The sequence below is a fragment of the Suricata suricatta genome, chromosome 4 (assembly GCF_006229205.1).
Source record: "Suricata suricatta isolate VVHF042 chromosome 4, meerkat_22Aug2017_6uvM2_HiC, whole genome shotgun sequence".
Classification (NCBI taxonomy): domain Eukaryota; kingdom Metazoa; phylum Chordata; class Mammalia; order Carnivora; family Herpestidae; genus Suricata; species Suricata suricatta.
This window is the reverse complement of record NC_043703.1, coordinates 68,777,984-68,798,801: the sequence shown is the minus strand read 5'-3', so window position 1 is coordinate 68,798,801 and position 20,818 is coordinate 68,777,984. Positions and strand designations below refer to the sequence as shown.

General features: G+C 47.2%; 1 protein-coding gene across 2 annotated transcripts in view; it reads left to right on the top strand.

Moving 5' to 3' along the window:
* Window positions 1-17,135, top strand: part of LOC115290823 (WD repeat-containing protein 49-like) — a 96,190-nt gene extending 79,055 nt beyond the window's left edge. For both annotated transcript variants that reach the window (XM_029938625.1, XM_029938626.1), the window contains 8 exons: window positions 3,813-3,908; window positions 5,337-5,395; window positions 5,972-6,113; window positions 7,255-7,294; window positions 8,295-8,380; window positions 9,827-10,011; window positions 11,955-12,031; window positions 16,723-17,135. In XM_029938625.1, the coding sequence (XP_029794485.1) occupies window positions 3,813-3,908; window positions 5,337-5,395; window positions 5,972-6,113; window positions 7,255-7,294; window positions 8,295-8,380; window positions 9,827-10,011; window positions 11,955-12,031; window positions 16,723-16,924 (887 nt within the window). In that variant the 3' untranslated portion in view covers window positions 16,925-17,135. The remainder of the gene's footprint in view (window positions 1-3,812; window positions 3,909-5,336; window positions 5,396-5,971; window positions 6,114-7,254; window positions 7,295-8,294; window positions 8,381-9,826; window positions 10,012-11,954; window positions 12,032-16,722) is intronic.
* The last annotated feature ends 3,683 nt before the right edge of the window (window positions 17,136-20,818 follow it).

The following is a 20,818-nucleotide window of genomic DNA, read 5'->3' as shown; positions in this document are numbered from 1 at the left end:
CGCTTTTCAATTCTTTGGGGTATATACCCAGAAGTGGAATTACTGGGTCATGTGGTAGTTTTATTTTTAATTTCTGAGGAACATCTGTACTGTTTTCCACAGTGGTTCTGTCATTCTGCATTGCAACCAACAGTGCACAAGTTTCCAATTTCTCCACATTCTCACCAGCACTTGTTATTTTGTTTGTTTGTTTTAATAGTCATCTTAATGGGTGTGAGGTGGTATCTCATTGTTAAGTTTAATTTGCAGTGACCTAATGATTAGTGATGTTGAGCATCTTTTCATGTGCATATCAGCCACTTGTAGATGTTTATTGGAAAAACGTCTGTTCAAGTCATTTGCCCATTTTTGAATCAGGTTGTTTGTTGTTGTTGTTGTTGTTGTTGTTGTTGAGTTTTAGAAGTTCTCTATATATTCTGGATATGAATCCATTATCAGATATATGATTTGCAAATATTTTCTCTTATTCTGTAGGTTGCTTTTTTACCCCAGGGTCAGGTCTTTTGATGTACATTTTTCAAAATTTTCATAAAGTCCAAATTGTCTATTTTTAATTTTGTTCCTGTGACTTTAGTGTCATAGCCCAGAAATCATTGCTCCATTCAGTGTCATGAAATTTTTGTCCTGTGTTTTCTTCTAAGAGTTTTTCTCTTTTAGGTTTTACAGTTAGCCCTTTCATCCATTTTGACAATTTTTGTATGTGGTGTTAGATAAGGGTCAATCTTCATTTTTTTGCATGTGGATATCCAGTTTCCCAACACAGTTTGTTGAAAAGAATTTCCTTTCTCCATTGAACAGTCTCGGCATCCTTGTCAAATATCATTTAACCATAAATGTAAGGGTTCATTTTTGGGATCTTTATTTTATTCCATCATCTACATGTCTGTCTTTATACCAGTACCACACCATTTTGATTACTGTAGTTTTATAGTAAATGTTAAAATAAAAAAGTGTGAGTTCTCCAGGTTTGCTCTTTTTTCTTCAAGATTTGGCTATCTGGGGTCCCTTAAACTTCCATATGAATTTTAGGACAGGTTTTCTATTTCTGCAAAACACATAATTGGGATTTTGATAGAGATTGCACGGAGTCAGTAGATCACTTTGGGCAGTAGCAACACTTTAACAATATTAAGGCTGCCAATCCATGAACATGGATATTTTTCCATTTATTTATGTCATCAATTTCTTTCACAATGTTTTGTCATTTTCATTGTACAAGTCTTTCACTTCCTTATTAGTTCCTAAGTGTTTCATTCTTTTTGATCCTACTGTAAATAGACTGGTTTTTATAATTTCCTTTTCAGAGTGTTCCTTGATTGTGTATAGAAATGCAACTGATTTTTGTGTGTTGACTTTGTATCCTGCTACTGTGCTGAATTCATTTATTGGTTCTTAGATACTAAAGCTTTTTAACTAGGAAAACAATATAATAATATTTTTATTTATAAATAATAATATTTGTTGATTATACCAATATAATATTTAAAATAGATAACAATTTATATAGTATTTAGGGTTTAATAATAGAATTATAATTAATATAATAATATATAAATATTATATAAGTAATATATTTAATCTTGCATGTATTTTCCTGGGTACTTTTAATATTTTACCTCATTTAGTACTCACATTCAACCTAAGAGGTAGGTGCTATTGTCCTCGTTCTCACAGCTGAGGACACAGAAGCCAGAGAGCTCAGTGACAGTGATTATGAAAGCCACCATTTGTTGAGCGTCTCTGTGCCATGACCGTAGGTTCATTGTCCCCATTCAGTCATCACTGCAAGGTCATGTAGTGCAATTCACATAGTGTCTCATTTACTCCTGGATAAACTCTATGAAATAGGAAGTCTTGTCTCCATATCACAGATGAAGAAGATTGAGGTTTAGGGAAGTGAAATGCCCCCTGAGGAAAGTAGGGAAGTGACCTGCAGGCCCATTTCTTGGGATTCTGTAGGACCTCTTCAGGATGAATGTGGGCAAAGTGAAGGGACTTGATCTTTGCTGCATCACCCCTGTTACGTGTCTCCCTACTTGCTCCCCTCCGCCCATGTAAATAATCCCGAAGATCTGATAAACTGAGGGTAAGGTAACACTTAGCCTAATCCCTATAGGTATATTCCAGGCACTGGGGAGGACAGTGGGGCCATGGAGCTGGCCAGGAACCATCCTGCCATGTGGGTGGCCCTGCATCCTGCTTAAGAATCCTCAGCCTCCCAAAGACAGCTCCAAAATCCCACATCAAGGGCATGGGCTTTGGATGCAAACACATCCGGGTTTGAATCTCACCCCTTCTGTGTGTTAATTGTGTGCCTTAAGCCATGTAATTCTTCCTAAACCACAGTCTCACCACCTGTAAAATCAGAAGCATGTCTACCTAAGATTGTTGTGATTATTATGCACAGGGACGTTGAGAACGTGCTTAGCTCAGGGCCTGGCACAGAGAAAGTGTCCATTAAATAGATAATCCTAATTGTGATCATTTTCTGTTTGAGGGCAGGGCCTGAGTCTGCCATGTCCCCTGTGGTCTCCTGAGCTCACAGCCCAGTGCTGAGCTCAGTATCAAGCCAAACAAAATATTTCTGAAAGATTAACAGCCCAATACATGGGTGTCCGCATGGTGGTAAGACAGCACCCCTTGTATTTACCTTCAGCCCCATTGCTTACATAGCCCTTTATGTACACGAGGCCATTCGTGACACCGTCAGTCTGGGCCACATATCCCAATGGCCACAGACTCAAGGAGAAAAACAGAAAGAGAGCTCCTTGCCCACAGCCTCAAGTAGCAACGTCTTTTGTGGCTCTCACAGGTTTGCATCTAAGTAAGTTTGTAAGATTTTTATTCAACATCAAATATTTGAGTTCTATGTACTAAGCTCTGTGAGAGGATTTGTGGATAAGAGGTTTAAAAAAAAAAAAGACAGACGTGGCTCTTGTGTCGATGGTGCTTAATGTACGGTGAGGGGAGTGGAAAACCAGGGGGAGGCAGGGAGGTGGACTTCGACGTTATTCCAACCCTTGGCTGTACAGAGAAGATAGGGTTTGATGCCTATTCCTAGAGAGCCCTCTCTGCCCAGGGCCGGTGACATCTTTCAAGATTCCAGGTCCAATGCTGCTTCTCCTGAGGCGCCTTCTCTGACCTCTCCCTTCTCCACACACAGCCAGCCCCGTCCTGCAGGTGCCAGCAGCGGCCCGTTCACTCCCTGAGTAGGTCTGTGGCTCCGGTGCGGCTCTCCGCTTCCCCTTCTGTCCGCAGCCCTCAGCACAAGGCCCGGGCTGTGCGGGAGATCTAACGGATATCGATAAAAAACAAGTGAATGAAAGCATGGACATCTTTCTGACCTTGAGCAAAGCTTTTGACTTTTCTATGTCTCCACTTCCTCATCTGACCACAGGGCTAATAATCCAGTACCAGGGGATTTCACATGGTTTTATATCTTGGTACATGTAAAAGGTGACATAATGGTTAATTCGTCTTACTCCAATCCAAGAACTTGTAGGGAGTGGGGACCTCTTGAGAAGCACCTGGAAAGTCCTAGGCAGAGCCTCCCAAATCTGTGTTTCTCTCCAAAAGTCCTAGGGTCCTGGGCAACGCCAGGGCAAGCTGCCTTCACACCTGACATTACCTGGGTTGGTTCTTAACCAGTGAGGACGTCAGCACATCTGCGGCCCTGTGTGCACAGCTCCCGCTTCAGGCCCATGGGGGGTGGGGGCTGAGGAGTGCTGGGGACAGAGCTACAGAGGAAAGTGAGAGAAAGGGCTGTCTGTGAGCCTCATGGGGAGTAAAACCAAGCTCTCCCCGGTCACCAGGCCCAGAGCAGAGTGTTTCCTGCCTCGCCTTCCTGAAGACTCGGGCTGCCAAGTTTGAATCGGTGGCTGCTTCCCTAATCGCCAATGGGCCCCAAGGTAAGAATGGCTTCCTGCAGGGACTGTGCTGCCCTTTGCTAAGATCTGGCCACTTCGGGCCTGGATCTGGAAAGGGAGGGTCTCTAGGCATTCATGACTCCCATCCACAACCTCTGCTATCTCTTCCTCCCGACGCTCTCCATCCTTGAAGCCCAGGTTGACTAAGCCCCTACCCACCTGCTCTGGCCTTGTCCTGCCAGCCGGAGAGCTGATCATACAGGGAGTGAGGGCCTGGCTCCCACACCCTCCAAATCAAGTTTCTTTGCCCCAGCTGCCCACTCGGAGGCCCTCTACCAGTGAAGTGGCCACCAAGGACATCATGTAGTTGGGCAAAATGAACACCAAGCACAGCCTGTAAGGGGAGGGCCACGGGTAACCACAAGCAGCCTGAGAGAAGCGCCTAAAGGAGAAAGAGCAAAGCATCCTAAGTGGGGATCAGCTGTGCGTCCATCCTGCTCATGTCAGGAGGAAGAAGCCAGAGAGCTTGAGGATGAGCTTCCGAACCCAGCTCTGCCACTAACGAGCTAGGTGGCATTACACAAATGACTCAACCCTCAGGCTTTAGTAAAATGTAACAAGTGGGCCATCGCCCTGCTCCAAAGCTCCAGGATTTTAATTAAAATTATGAGTTGAAAGCTGCCAGCCAACCATGTTCTGGTTGCAAAGGGAAAGCTCAAGTTCTGTGTATGGATCCTAGGGTATTTGGTCATTTGCATTCGCATTAGGTAGTAAGGGAAGCTGCCTCCTCCAGGCTGTGGACTCACGGCCCTGGCCCCAGGGCTGCAGCTGCCCTTGGCTTCTCTCCACCCTCCATGCTGAGGCACCCATGGCTTCTGCTTCGCCTGGTGGGAGCATGGAGCCCCCTCACCCCCAAGAGAAGAGGAAGAAATGTCAATCTAGTAATTTAGGGAGCTCCCAAGAGGAAGCGATATGCATGGGGTCCCCACTTCACAAAGGCTTGCTGCATGAACACCCATGTGTTAAACACAGTCAGGAATTGTGACTGATGGGCCAGAAAGACCCCCCTCCTCAAGGATTCCTTTCACCAGGCAAGCCCCACAGTGTGTTTAAAATAAGTACTTACACACACTTGCATGCGCATGTACACACACACACACACACACACCCCCTAATTATTGCTGTAGCTCTAACTTCTGGACCTTTCCTCCATCACCAAAGCTAGCGCCCCTCTCATCAGGAGAGGTGCCTAGATTAGTGGAGAGAGGAAAGGCTACTGAGCCATTTGATCCACAACCCATGAAAAGGACCCCCTTCCCCAAGATTCACCAGTGATTCTAACTGATGGGTTGTCCAAGGGGAAGAGAAGAGGCATCTGGGCCCCTGAGCCTGCCGTGCCTGTCCCTGTCGGCAAAGGCTGGGGCGGGGGAGGGCACCCCAGGTGATCTTCCTGCTCTTCCCTCCCCACAGGCTCTGTCACCTTCTGGAAGCTGTTTGGGGGGGCCCGTCCCATTGCAAACTTCACTCCCGTAAGTTGGGGAATTGATTGGCAATAACCTGCGCACTTTGAATTTGTTGTTGTTTTGTTTAATGTTTATTTTTGAGAGAGAAAGAGAGCAGAGCAGGGGAGGGGCAGAGTGAGAGGGAGACACAGAATCAGAAGCAGGCTCCAGGCTCTGAGCTGTCAGCACAGAGCCCGTAAGATCATGACCTGAGCTGAAGTCGGATGCTTAACCGACTGAGCCACTCAGGCCCTCCTGTTTTTTTTTTTCTTCTTTCATGTAGCTGACAATGTAACACATTAACTCTTCTGGGCTCCAAGTTTTTAGCTTTGTTTATCTATACAATGTATCCTATCCTGCTGAAAGATTAGCATGGGCACAGTGATGAGTTCTTACTGTGAACAGGATTCAGCATTCCACTTGCCATTGTCTGACAGGTCTGCTTTATCTGCAATGGGCCCGTGCATCTTACTGGGCCGTGTGTGTGTGTGTGTGTGTGTGTGTGTGTGTGTGTGCGCGCGCGCGCGCGCGCGTGTGTGTGTGTGTGTCTGTGTCTGTGTCTGTATCTGTGTGTGTGATGCACTCTGTGCATGTGTCTTTCAGTCCAGAGACAACGCACTGGTCAGCAGCATAGCAGTGACAGCAGGAGATGCCCTCGCATACGTGGCTGACCAGGAAGGCTTTGTGCACATCTATGACATCAAAGAGTATGGCCTGCAGGGACCTGAGCTGCTGCCCCCGAAGAGTAGGCAATAAACACTTCATGCTAAATACTCTGATGAGCACAGCTTCAGTTTTAAAGTAATATTCTGGTTGGGAAGATTAAATCATACCAGTGAGGATGGGGGTTTGGGGGAGGCGGCCTCTTAAAACCCTTTAAGAATGGATTTAGAAACAAATACTTCTAGGTTGGCAAGGATACAGGTTTTCACCAATGTTATCTTTTGGTAGATGAGGTTATAGATGTGCTTTATTTTTTATTTTTGGAGATCTGTATTCCAGAAAATCTGTTTTGTGGAAACATTGATTTGGCAGTACAAAATATTTAAAAATTTAAAACCCTTTCATTCAACTGTAAAAATGCTCAAGATTAGAAAAAAATCAGACAGCACAAAAAAATGAAAAATAAAAAGCAGTAGCTGTTACTCTGACCTCTTCTACCACCTAACCTGCCATTTCTGAATCCTGGGAACACTGTTAATGAATCTTAATTTTCTTTCAGAAAGTTTTTATGCATACATCTAAAGGGACACCTACATTACATGCACATAATTTTTAGGACTTGATTTTTTTCCTTTGCATCCTTAAGACAACTTTCCGAATAAGCATATTTAGCTCTGTTGAACATATTTAGTACCTAACATATTTAAATGGCTATATAAAATCCCATGAAACACGTTTCTGGAAAGCCAGTATAGAGAGAAATATTCACAGACTTTTAGTCACCTTTTCCTGTTCCCCACAGAAGTTTATATGCTACAGCAAGAGACATTGGAATATACAAGTAAGAGCCACCTGCCTAGCCTTGGTCTTTTACTCCAAGGACTGGGAGCTTAGCACTCACCAGACTACTTCACAAATCACTTTTGATTACTTGTCCACTCCTGCGTGCTTTCCCTAAGCACTGAGGGAAACCGTAGCATAAGCAGCTTGCATGGGACACAATTTGTATGTCTTTGAACCTGGCATGGTTGTTGCACATAATAGGTGCTCAATAAACACTTAGCAGTTAATGTAGCAAAACCGATGACTGCCACACCAGTACCACTCCCTTGCTGGACACTCGTCCAGATCTGATCCCATCCTGTGAGACTCTTGTCCAGCATCTAGCATCGTGGTGAGTAACTCTCTCACTGGACTCAGGTGTGTTCTTTCTTTTGATTTAGAGGTGACCTTCTGGAGGGCCCATGTCAGTGTTGTGACATCGTGAGTACCACCATTTTAGAGTTTGAGAATTTGTAAGAGTTAAAATACTTGCCATTGCTTTGATCAAATCAATCCTCTCAGGAAGCCTCTGAATTAGTCAAGATAGGAAAGCGGGATTATAATCCCGAATCTTACTTTTGGGGAAAATAAGATGTGTGTGTTGTGGCACAGGACTGAAGGAAGCAATAGGAAGCCTTCATTTTTCTTGTAAATGATTGATTGTCTTCCTTATTTGGTCTGGTATGTTACTTAAAGTTTAGAAACTCAGTAAATTTGGAGCTCCTGTGTGGCTCAGTCGGTTAAGCATCTGACTTTGGCTCAGGTCATGATCTCACAGTCTGTGGGTTTGAGCCCCACGTTGGGCTCTGTGCTGACAGCTAAGAGCCTGGAGCCTGTCTTCGGATTCTGTATCTCCCTCTCTCTCTGCTCAAGCTGTCTCTCAAAAATAAATAAGAAACATAAAAAAAATTAGAAACTCAGTAAATTTAATCTTTTTTATAACTTTTCAAGTTTTGATTTACTTTTTTTATTTGAGACAGAGTGAGCACAGGCAGAGCCTGAGGTGGGGTTCGATCCCATGACCCTGGGATCATGACTTGAGCTGAAACCAAGAGTTGGACACTCAACCTACTGAGCCGCCCAGATGCAGGTGGCCCCCTCTATTTTTTTTTTTTAACTGAATTGAAAGGAGTCAGAGCTAAGGGCACAACCTGAACTCTGGTGGGACTGTTGTTTACAATATCTTGATCTTACCTCCAGACCCATTATCCACAAGATGGTTTTCAGTGTATCTTGTTTGATATCTTGGGACTGGAGCTGGAGAATTTTGGAGGGTGTGATGTTGTAGGAGGTAGGGAGAGAATGGTACCAAGAATAATTCAGGATATTGACCTGCCTTCTATAGTCCAACTGTAATTAATGGGGCATTGACATATTGATCCCATGTCCCTTTCATGCTGGAACAGACTAGGAGCATCTCTCCTCCCTTTTGTCTCATTAGTTTGGAGCTGATAGAAGAACAGTTTCTGCTGTCATCCTCCCTTGACTGCACCGTGCGCCTATGGAGCAGAGACGGGGAGTACATAGGTATCGAATGTCCCACCTGGCCTCCTCCTCAGTCCCAGTTCAGGGCTTTGTGAATTCTCTAAGGCAAAGTGTATTAGTCAGCTCAAGCTGCCTAACAAATACTGTGGGGGAGCGGCAAAGATCTCAGCTGCTTGGCCATTTGCTAGCCGGATTTGTCACTCCCTGAGGGGAGTTGCAAAATAGGCAGGGGAGCGCCCCTCCCTGTCAGAGAAGCCAAAAGACCAAAGATCAACCGCCTGCAGGCAGGGTGGTATCGGCCCCTCAGGCGCTGTGCTAGAACAGTGTAGTCTGGTTCCCCTTTTACTCCAGTCTTAATCCCTTAACCCTGTTTCCTAGCAACTGACCTAGGTCAGCTGCCTTGTTCTCCCGCCTAAAAACCTTTATAAGACAGAGTTTTCTGAATAAAGCTCTCTCTCTCTTTTGCCTGATCGGAAACCGTGAGTGCTGTCTTCACTCTCTGTGCATCCCCCTTCCTGCCCTTTCTCTCCCTCCCTCAGGAAAAGAACCCACAAGGACTCTCCACCCTGCCGGTCAGGGTGGACGAGACCGGTACCGCCGAACGCCGAGGACGAGCATGCTGGACCCGGCCTCCGGGTTACAACAAAATACCATTGACTGAGTGAATGAAACAATAGGCATTTCCTTCCCACATCAGGATGGTTCTGGAGACTATAAGTCTTGAGATCAAGATGCTGGCATGGTTGGGTTCTGGAAAGAACTCTCTTCCTGGCTTGCAGAGGGCCATCTTCTTGTATCCTCACATGGCAGAGAGATTGCTCTGGTATCTTTTCTTACCAGATCCCTGTCAGATTAGGGTCCTACCCTCATGACCTCATTTTAACCTTAGTCACTCCCATAAAAGCTCTATCTGCAAATATAGTCACATTGGGGGTTAGGGCTTTAACATGTGAGATTTGTAGGAACCAAAATTCAGTCTATACCTTAAAGTCAGCCTCCTTTCACAAAAAAAAATTGAAAAAATCAAAGACGTTTAAACTTAGAGAACTCAGCTAGACAAAATACAGTGAGTTTGGCAAGGAACTATGTTATCATACAGCCTTGTCTTGGTGGGAACAATTCAGACATGGGGAAAGGGCTAAAGTAGTGACCTTCACCTGACTCCTTGTGTGGAGAGACTCTCTACCTATTTCAGCAGGCCAGCTCATCTCCCTAGCTGATACTCCTTGAAGCAAGTGCTGAAACCATTTGGAATCTATCCTGTACATCCTCAGGATATTACTGAGTAGCTTCACACCCAGGTGATGCATCCAGAGAAATTCCAGGCTCGAGTCTCCAGAGCCAACTGCCCTGGAGTTGTTTCTTATGGAACCACAGAAGTAGAACTGAATTTGACTAGGTTGACCTACCAACGTTAGCAGTAAGCTTTGCTCTGATTAGAAGACAGGTTAGCGTCCGTACTCTGCTCACGTGTCTCTATTCCTCCAGGAACCTTTGGGCAGGACAGCCCCTGGGATATTTTCACTCCTGCCTCCTGGGGCCACCCTCGAGTGCCCTGTGAAGTTTTGACCGATCCCCTGAGCATGCCTGCTCATCCAGTGTTGGACGGGGATATTGCTGCTCTGCGCACGGGAAAGGAGGCGCGAGACAACACAGTGGAGGAAAAGGCTGAGGTTGGTCCTGGCCCACCCAATTCACCTGTATTTTCAGATTTTGTGGTTTCCAGGCAGATCAGCATGGAGACAATCTGCAGCCTGAAAGAGTCAGGGATGACCCAGAAACAAGTGAACATGGAGATTAAAACTGTGTCCCTAGGTCGTGCTACTGACCACAGCCAGGGTAGGGGTTATGGGTCCATCTGTGGGAACAATTGCAGCTCATCTCCCAGTGTCACTTGACTTTGTCCTCCTTTTGACTGATAAAAAGACAATTACTCATGGCCTTGGAATGTAAGAAGACCCGAGATCACACTCAGCCCAGCTGTCACATCTGAGAAGGATAGATGCCGCAGATTCAGCCCACAGCACACACTCTCTACTAAGAAATACACGCAAAAGCTTGGCTTCCAAGGGAAAGGAAGAGATGAATGGGTGAATGCCCCAGTCTATGAAAGTCAACACTGGAGCAGGAGGTTTTTAAGCGCGCCCTGGTAGATGCAGTCTTGATTTAGAGCTTAGTGAAATATATGGATTTCCAAGAAATGCTTGCCCTTTAATAAATTGCAAAGAAGGTCATTTCATGAGCTATTGCTCACTGGGTATGTTACAACTCAAAGCAGAACACCTGCTCTGCCAGCAAAATAGCGTGTCTCAGGCTTTTCCTTGGCAGCCTCCTAGAATACTGATCACACAGACTGGCCTTGTCTCTGACTTTTGTGTAGAGCCCCAAACACGTTCAAAATAGGAAATAAAAGGACTGGGCCAGCATAGATCAGGAAAACCTCTGTCCTGTCAGCGGCCTCTAGCATTTCCACGATCCTGTTCTCATAAGCATCCCCAAGGTTATAAAGAGGTGCGGTGGTGGCTCTCAGGAGATCAGAATGTGTCTACCCAGCACTATCGGCCTATTTAGAAATACAGTAATTTCAGTGCGCATTTGATATAGAGCAAATAAACGAGTTCATTAATTTTGATAGGCCCACCATTTGGAAACCAAAGCACAGAGGGAGGTGGGAGGAGAGGAAGGGAAAAGTGCTGACAGCACAGAAGCCAGGGGAGTGTGTGGCTGGAAGGCAGTCTTAGAGAGAAATCCTTCTGCAAATGTAATGTAGGAACTGAAAGGAGGGAGCTGAGGGAGGGCAAGGCAGGGAAAAGGAGGAGAAGAGGAGGGGAGGAGGCTACTCAGCCCACCAATCAAAATAGATAATTGACAGGATGTTGGTTCTCTGAGGGTGAAGGAGAGTGGGGCATGGGGTTCCAGAAGGGACCTTGGTCTTGTGTAAGTAAAACATTAGTGCTTCTGTGTTTATTATTCTGTCCAATTTGACAGCTGGTACCTCAGGAAACAGTCTGTAAATTCTTTCCAAGAGACATACACAGGGAAAAAGAAAAGAACCTGAGCCGTTATGTAGTGTATTTGGGCCAGTCGATGGGAATCCAAACCATGAAATTGCAGAATAAAGTGTTTGCCGCACTGTTTATGAGGCAGGGCTGCCTGAGTTCTGCTGTTCAGTTCACCTTCATTAGTGGTGTGACCTCTAGCAATGGCTTCGGTTAATCTGTGAAATGAGAGGTGGGATTAGCTGATCTGTGAGTTTTGTTTCAGCTCTAAAGATGTTATGTTTCTCTGAATGTCTCTTTTGCAAAACCGAATGTGTTGATTGGATTCTGGGTGTCAATAGCGATCCTTCCAGAATGCCAGCATATCAAACACAGCCACAACTGAAATAAGTTGAGGGGATGCAGAAAATCATTCACATGGCAAAGATCACACAGGAATCAGTGGTTTCAAAATTGAGTAAAAACTCAGGGGAAAACACTCTTGTTTTTGAACAGATTCAGCCAACCCAGGTTTTGTTCCGACACAGAAAATGCATGTAACTGATGAGCTATCCCTGTTCCTTGCCACCATTGTGACCATGGGCTCCCATTCCCATAAGTGTTCTTTCTTCTTCCAGCCTGAAAATACCCCTAACCCTTGCTCTCCAGAAGACTCCATCCTTGAAGTCGAAATGAAAGAAGACACAACTCGACGGTATGCATTTGGCAATGGCTGGTGAGCCTAACAGGAACAAGGTTGAAGCGAGTCCCCCCACCCCCCACCAAAGTAAGACAGCCTTTCCTGGCTGAGGGTTCCCGGGCTACTCTGTCATCAGCATGAGTCACTTGTCCCTAAGCCCCCCAGCCTGTGAGTATGAGGTCACCATTCAAATCTCACCAGTTTAGCATCCTACCTGCATGACTGGACACTCTAAGCCCCAGTTTCCTCTAACTGTCCCATGCGGTCAAGGGTCACCCTCTGGTGTTCTTTACCTCGAGCTCCATGGCTGATATTGCTGCCCTCAAGGCTGCGTGGGATGGGACATCTCACTGTCCCTCCTGCAGCCACTCTGACTTCCTGAAGGTGTGGGGTGTGGGGTGCGCACTGGGGCTCCCAAGGCTCAGATAACATGGGGTTCCAGAAAGGACCTGTGTGGCCTCCAGACTCCCCACACTGGGATATGACTGGGTTCTACAGTACGTAAGGTGAGTGGAAGCTTCTCTCCAGTTCTGTGAGGTGTTTTCTTCCTCAGGCCCCATGCCAGCCTTCTTGGGTCACAGTCACCAAAAGGCCTGAAAACAGCCCCTTCAGTGTTCGCCTTCCATCAGGGGATTTAGATGCAGGCCGTGCAGCTGTGGGAGTGAGGACACCATCCTGACTTGCCCAGTTCCTTGTGCAGTGGCTCTGGGTCATCAGGAGTCCAGGCCCCTCTTCATACTTCTTCCACTTTCTTAGCTCTGGTTTCTGTCTTCTCTATCGCCTTATAGCTGCCAGGGCCTCCCACCTTCCAGACAGTGTGAAGAAACAGAGACTCGGAGAACAGAGGTCCAGGACAAAAGGGAGGCCCCTCCCAGCCAGATCAGCGACCTTTATGGACTTTTCCAGGAGGTCCCCCACACTTCTGCTTACATCAGCGCCATTCTTTATTCACCTTCGCAGACCCTGCTTGGGTTTCAGTTTTCTCTCCTCAGAGTATTAGTCTGCTCAGGCTGATGCAATAAAATATAAGACTGGGTGGCATAAACCACAGACATTTATTCTCATAGCTCTGGAGGGTGGAAGTCCGAGATCAAGGTTCTGGACAAGTCAGTTCCAGGTGAGGGCCTTCTCCAGGCTTGCAGGTGCTGCCTTCTCACTGTGTCCTCATGGGGCAAAGCAAGAACAATCTCTCTTCTTTGTCTTTTTTTTTTTTTAATGTTCTTAATGTTTATTTAATTCTGAGAGACAGAGACAGATCACACATGGGGGAGAGGCAGAGAGAGAGAGGGAGACATGGAATGCAGGCTCCAGGCTCTGAGCTGTCAGCAAAGAACCTGAAGTGGGGCTTGAACTCATGAACCATGAAATCATGAGCTGAGCCAAAGTCAGATGCTCAATTGACTGAGCCACCCAGGTGCCCTTCTCTTCCTCTTCTTATAAAGACACCAATCCTATGAGATCATCAACCCATATTACCTCCCAAAGACCCCAACTCCAAATGCCATCACACCAAGGATTAGGGCTCTGACATCTGAGTTTTGAGGGACACCTTGCAGTCCATCAGGGAAGACTGCCATGGGTGTGAGGTGCACAAGCCTTCCAGTCAGCATACACCAGCAGCAGGAAGCACCCACAGTAGGATGCCACCAACACTCGCTCAGCCCACTCCAGGTGGGGCGCTGTGAAAGCTGGCTCTGGACACAGCGCTGATTCTCCATCTCTTTCTGCTGAGCGGCCCCAAGCATGGAACGTGAAGGGGGAGCTGCACACAGTAAAGAAAAGAGGCCAGAACAGGGATGCCTAGAGAGTCCCAACTAGGAAGGGACTCAGTGCAAATACTCTCATCTGACTGGATCCACACCTGTGGTCGGTGAGCTACTTAAAAATGTATGTTTTTTAAGGCAGGGAACCAATGCACATACAGTAAATGTTTTATTTTGACTTGCAACAGTAAAATGAACATCCATTCCCCAATCTTTGGATGTTGGGCCAAGGCTCTTCCTTCAACTAAGTGATGAGTTCAGCACAGTCGTCCATAAATCTGTTATATATGACTTTCAGGTTTTGCTTTTTTTATTTTTTTATTAAAAAATGTTTTTAATGTTTCATTTATTTTTGATACAGAGAGAGACAGAGCATGAGGGGGGAGGGGCAGAGAGAGAAGGAGACACAGAACAGGAAGCAAGCTCCAGGCTCTAAGCTAGCTGTCAGCACTGAACCTGACGCGGGGCTCGAACCCACGAACGTGAGATCTGACCTGAGCTGAAGTGGGAGGCTTAACCGACTGAGCCACCCAGGTGCCCCAGTTTTTGCTTTTTTTAAAAGTAGAGCAAGAACCTGAAGATATTTGCAAAACAATATGACCACAGTGGCCTCCCAGAAAGAGCTTTCCCCCAAGCTTTCAAAGCTGTCCCATCTATCCTCAATTCAATATCATCACCCTTCATCTAGTCTTTCCAAAGAATTCATCCCAGTTTTTACAAGGTTTTTTTTTTTGCACAATTTCATCAATTTTCATTTCACCGAAATAAATGTATAATCACAGTAAAATGTACCACTGGCATAAACAGGTCTGGGGACAAACACAGCACGTCCTTGTTAAGGGTACAATTCAATGCAGCAGACATACCATTGACCAGCCATGAGCGTTGGGAGGCTGTGGGCAACGGGCAGGGTGTTTACAGAGTCAGTCAGTCAATCCATCAGTTCAGTTAGGAGGGAGTCTGTCATATGTGAGCCTTTGAGTGGCACGGATTCCCCTACAAATCAAACTGGACTTTCCCTGGACAGCTTGGCTGAAGCTCTGAGGACAAGAAGGAGAGAACACAGGCAGCAAGGAGGAGGGAGGAGCCCCTGTCCCTGGCCTACTACCCATGTTGGTTTTACAGACACCTCACCTACGTTCTCTCGGTGGGGCTCAGGCTTCTCCAATAGCACACACCTTATTCAACACCCAAAAATGATGATTTTCCACTCAGGGCCATCTCTGACGTTTAGGTGGGAATCACTAAATTATTTTGGTTGGTTCTCACAACATCCTGGAGATGTGCTGTGTGTTATCCACACCTACAGATAAGGAATCAGAGGCTTAGGAGTTTGCCCAAAGTCAAACTGGTGTTCAGTGGTAAGGCAGGCACATGGTGCCACTGCTCAGGGCTTGGGTATGAGCATAGACAGGAAGGTATAATTTTAAAATGCCCCAGACACTAAGTAGAAGCTGTTGGCAATGGGCAGATTATCGTGGAATCAAGTATCCCCCTCCAAATGCAGGCCCGAGTGATGGCGCTAATGTGAACTTGCTGAAACACACATTGGCTGGAGTTGACTCACACGGGAAGGGGTGCCCAAGTGGCCAAGAGGAGATGCCTCACAGGCTGCGTAGGGTGAAGTGAGGCTGGGAGAGGCAGACTGGGAAGTCATCTCCGGAGACGCAGTACCAGGAAGGCGAGTGGATGACTCCGTGACTGCGCATGGAGCAGAGAAAGGGAATCGGTACCTTTGGGCTCTCAGACACATGGAGGGCGGTGTTGACAGAGGCCATGGAACCCAGTAAATGGACTGAGAATAGCAACACAGAGTCAAACGATGCTCCAGCAAAGGGTAGGTGAGTGGATCTCCTGTCCCTGATAGATCAAGAACATTCAGGCTTGGTCTCAAGATTTTTACCGAAAATTATCAGTGATACTTCCAGGGAGTTTGTTCACACATTCATGCTACACGATGTGTCGAGCACCGCGTCATGTGGGATACGGTAAGAATAGAAAAGAGTCTGTGGCCCGAAGGAGTCCACACTCAGGGAAGCAGAGGAAGGTCTCCACCCTTTACTGCTTGGCTACCCCACTGACAGCAGGGGTGCAAAGCATTGTGGGAACATCAGTGTGGAGGGCCCATGCAGGCGAGGGCTTCCTGGAGGAAAGGCATTCATACCCAGGCCTGAAAGTTGAATAGGATGTAGCCAATTGAAAGGGAACTTTTAGAAAAGGAAGAGCTGCTGCAGCATGGACCTACCTTAAGGACATTAAGCTGAGTGAAATCAGCCAGACACAGAAGGACAAATACTGTACGATCACACTTATGTGAGGCTCTGAGAGGAGTTGGTCATAGAGACAGAGAGTCGCATGGTGGTTGCCAGGGGCTGGGGAAAGAGGCGACTAGAAAGGTGTTGTCTAACGGGAATAGAATTTCCACTTTACAAGATGCAAGAGTTCCAGACACAGGTGGTGGTGGATGGGCTTAGCGCCACTAAACTGTCCTGCAGTTAACAATGGCTAAGATGGTCAATTGTGTGTTACGTGTATCTTACCACAATGAAAAGGAAAGGCAGGGTAGAGGGAGGGGAGGAGAGAGAGAGAGGAGCATGAGGCCAGGCCCAAAGCAAGAGAGAAAGGTGGAGGAGTTCTGGGCAGTGTGAGAAGCTCCATGTGCCGGCACATAGTCTGGAGGGAGGTGACAGTGCCAAGGACTTGACCATGAAAGGGGAGATTCTCAGGGGCAGAAGTAGCAGGCTTTCCAAGGGGTTTCGAATAAATAGGAGAGAGAAGAGCTGGTGATAGAGCTCAAGTAGAAGTGATCAGCATGCATGTTTGTGCTGAAGGTAGTGGCGCTGTGATGGGAAGGACCCCTCTGCTCAACTGGGGGCTTCCAGTTGAGCAGGAAGCAGCAGGCGCCCGAGGAATCCACACACTCATCTGGTCCTTTCCCTGCAGGCTGCCGCTGGGGCGGAAGGTGCCTTCCCGGAGAACCCTAGGGTGGCCCAGCCTCTACCAGAGCCTCCGGTGCCACCAGGTCACCTGCGTGTCAGCTGTCGGAGAGAAGCCAGACTTGTCTATCATCGGCTCGGATTTGTTTAATTTAAATTTTCCTGCGCAGGAAGAAGAAGGAAGCGAAGCTGCCCAGAAGGAGCCCTGATCACATGGCAGTTTCCATGTCTGGGCCCTGAAGAGACTGGGGTGCTATTTTCTTGGCAAATTCTTCTTCCCCAGTGAGTCCAGACGACTGAGGGAGAGGAAGCTTTGCCTGACGGGGGCAAAGAAGAACAAAACAAGAAATGCTGTCTGTCCACCAGTGTGGGCTTCCTCCCCAAACCCCGTTAGAGTTGAATTAAAGCGAATGAGTCAGATTCGAGTTTTTTCTTCCTTGGAAGCCATGATTTCACTGAGTGCAGACAGCACAGGGCCGATGGGCTGCAGCTCCGTCACAACCCCGGAATCCCCGACAGCCACTGCCCACAGGTGGGATGGGATGGTGGAGAGGCAAGGGATGCCGTTGGTAAAAAAAATAAATAAAAAATAATAATAATAACTGACAATTTTGAAAGTGTGCTTTGTGCCAGGCAAGCCTGTTAAGAGCTTGAATGTATTATTTCCTTTGTTCCTACTAACACCCCCATGGATAGATAGTGTTATCATCCCATTTCACCAACAAGGAAACTGAGGCTCTGGGAGTTTAAATGACTGGCTGATGCTTATCAGTTAACTAAATGGCCCAAGAAAACTTGGAGCCCACAAGTTTAAACCAGCACCAACTCAGACTCTCAGAGTAGAGAAAAGCAGGCACCAGGAATAGAATCAGAAGGCCAACAGCCTTCTTCTTTCCAAGCGTGGTTCTAAAACAGCTATGGGAAAGCTCTCAGCCCCCTCAGAGATCCCAACAGCAGTAGAGAAAGAATAATGACACAGTTTCCAGCAAGAGCACTGGCTATGCTGATGTCTTGATGGGCATCATTTTACCCTGATGCAGCCTAGGGGAAGGTGCATCCCTCCTTGACAGATGGGGAAACTGGTCCTCAGAGAGATTACAGTTTTTTTTGCACAAAGTCACCCAAGCCAAAATATCCCAACTTCAAACCTTGGTTTGGCTCCAGTCACTGGGCTATAAATCTCCACCCTTAATCCAAAGCCATCATTTTGCAAATGGGACAGTAAGGTACAGCGGCCATCACTGCAAACACGTACTGTAGTACTTGCCAAAACTACACACATCTGCTTTAGACAGCTCATGACCTTCTTCTCATAGGGGCAAGAAAGGTACTGTTCTGGCCGTGCCCCTCCCCATAGGGCAAGGGGTCTGCAGGACAAAGGAAAAGTATCCCACTTCTGGACCATGCTGCAGGTCCTGGGACCTGGAGATCTCATGCCCAGATGGCCCTGAGTTTGTGTCCAGTGCCATGAATACAGTGTTCTCGGGGATCCATCCATCTGCGGAGAGACCACACAGTCCCAGCCCAGCAAGGGGCTGAGGGGCAGGCGTTTGCTGGGGCACAGACACACACTGGACGTGCTGGCTGGGGGTGCCATCTTTCCCCTCACGGTGCAGGAAGAAGCAAAGGGTGGAGGGAAAAAGAGGGAGAACTGGGGGCAAGGAGCCAGAGGCTTCGCTCCCTGCATTGCACATCACCAGGGAGCTCCGAGGACTCCAAAAATTCTACATCCATAGGGACCTTCGGGGCCTCACATGTGGCCAAGGTGGGAGGATAGAACACTTGCCGTCTGTTGCATGTTTTACTCAACGCTTTGTTAACTTGATATTTAACTTGTCAAGACTCAGTCTCCATCTGTACCGCCCTGGACTCCCAATTAGAGGTGAGCCTGCGCCTACGTCTCTCTAACATCTCTGACTCCCCTAAGCCCAGACCTCAAGGCCCCTGTGGCCTCGTCTCCTATTCCACACTGGCCAAGAATGTTGGATCCTCACCGGGCACGGTTTAGGAGCCTCATCTCGTCCCCCGCCATGACCGGCATTCCACACGTGTCTGTATTTGCAGCCGCTCCCAGGAAGAGGCTGCTGTTTCTGGTTAAGTTGCATGATTGTTCCCTGGAATTTTTCTGACCCACTCAGACCTCTGTACGTCCAGCTGGTGTCAGTCGAGAACCCCCACATCAGTGAAGACTCCTGGCTACCCGTTAGGTAATCCAAGCGTAGGTGAATGAAAAATGTGTTGGTTTGTAGAACCATAGGAAACATTATAACCAAGAACTTAAAAACCCATCAGGACTGACATTCCATCCTTGTCCTTGTAATAGTGTCTGTTCTCTATCTCTCTGCAGACCAATTCTGTCCACGTTGCAGAAAACATGGCCACAACAGTCTCTGGGTTTAATTTGTACCTGAACTCCACAGAGAGACTGACTTCAAGTTCTCCTGGGTTCCAGGTCTCACATCCCTAGCAAAGGGACTCTTTGACAAATTTTGAGTCAGGACTTACTTTGGCTCAAACCAAATGAGGGCTAGAGATGGGTTCCTTTAAAAATGGCTGGTCTTGTGGAACCACAGTGATGCCAGGGTCTGTCCCTGGAGAAGAGGAGGGTGCTGAGGACACAAACATTCTCCATGTCTCCAAAAGCTAGACAATTGATTCCTTCTCCCTCAGACTAGCAAACTATGCCTATTTGCCTTTCCCTCCTTCCTTCCCTTCTTCCCGACATGGGTTTCAATCCTGAGTTTTCTCCTTCCTACTGAACCCAGGCTCCAGAGGCACAGAGAGGACCCACTCTCAGCTCTGTCACCGGCTTGCGGAGGGGCCAGACCAGATCACTATATCCCTTCAGCCTTACTATCCTCAGCTGCTACAAAGGGCAGTTTGCCCCTCATACAGATTTGGCCTTTCTGTGTCTGGATCTTTGAGCCTCCTAAGCAACTAGCCCACCTTATCCAGACCCCTTTCCTCACGCTGCTTTATGTAAATCTTTAAACACTGGATCGCTCCCCATTTTAATGAAGTACTCATTTTTAATCCTTTATTTTTGGACCACAACATTTAGAGTTTAATCCTCAGGGTTCTAGCCTGCCTACTTGGTACTATTTTAAATTGAGAGCTCTGCATTAATGCTGTTTTGCTGAGGGCAATGTTCCCTCCATTAACTAATCTCTGGAGGAAATAATGCCATTATATGAAGTCAGCTGCGTTCAAAACAAAACCCATCTTATAAATCATGTCAAGCAGGGTTCCAGCTACCTTCAGGTGCAACTTCCGGTTGGTCTGGCCTTGTTGGAAGAAATTGGGGCAAAGCAGTGGGAAACACCTGATTTTTTTTCTGACCCGGCTCTTTCTTCTGCCCCTTGCCACTCCTCCTATCTCTGCAGCCACGATGCTGCTTTCTCACCTGTCCACTGTCCAGCACAAGTGGAGGGGAGACAAGCCAGCCACTACCCACTCGTCCTTGCTGAAACATGTTTGGGAAATGCTGAGTTAATGGCTGTTAAGGAGCATTGTTTACCTTTGACCCCATGTCAAGTTGATCACCTCCCAAAGGCATCACCTCCTACCACCACCACATGGCAGTTAGGGCTTCAACATATGGGTGTGGGGGTGTTACCAACACTCAGTCCATAACAGAGAGGTGATGTGCTCAGGATAATGAACAAGAAGGTGGCAAGAGCCAAGTCTGGGACCGAAGTCTCTGGATTCCAAAATCTGTCCTCTTTCCCTTGCAGGTAAAGGACAGCGTGAGGCATCATGGACCAGCAGGTAGGGAGAATGTGGTGGGCAGCTGCTAGGGAGGATGAGACTGGAAACGATTTGAGATGCTGATGATGTCTGTCATCTGAGCAGGGGCCCCGGAGAATCTGAGTATGGCCTGCCAATAAGCCCTTCTTCTGGTGAGATCCAGAGGGAGGCACACAACAAGGAATAATGGAAGATGGAAGCGAGCGCCATTTTATTGCTAGCTGAAATGACTGGTAGTCAGTCCCTCAGACAGACTCCTCCAGGAAGCAGAGCTGGGATTATGTCAGGCTCGGAGCCTGAGCGGGTCTTCCCTTCTGCCCAAATCTTACCACCAGGCTTTAGTGAGCTGAGGACTC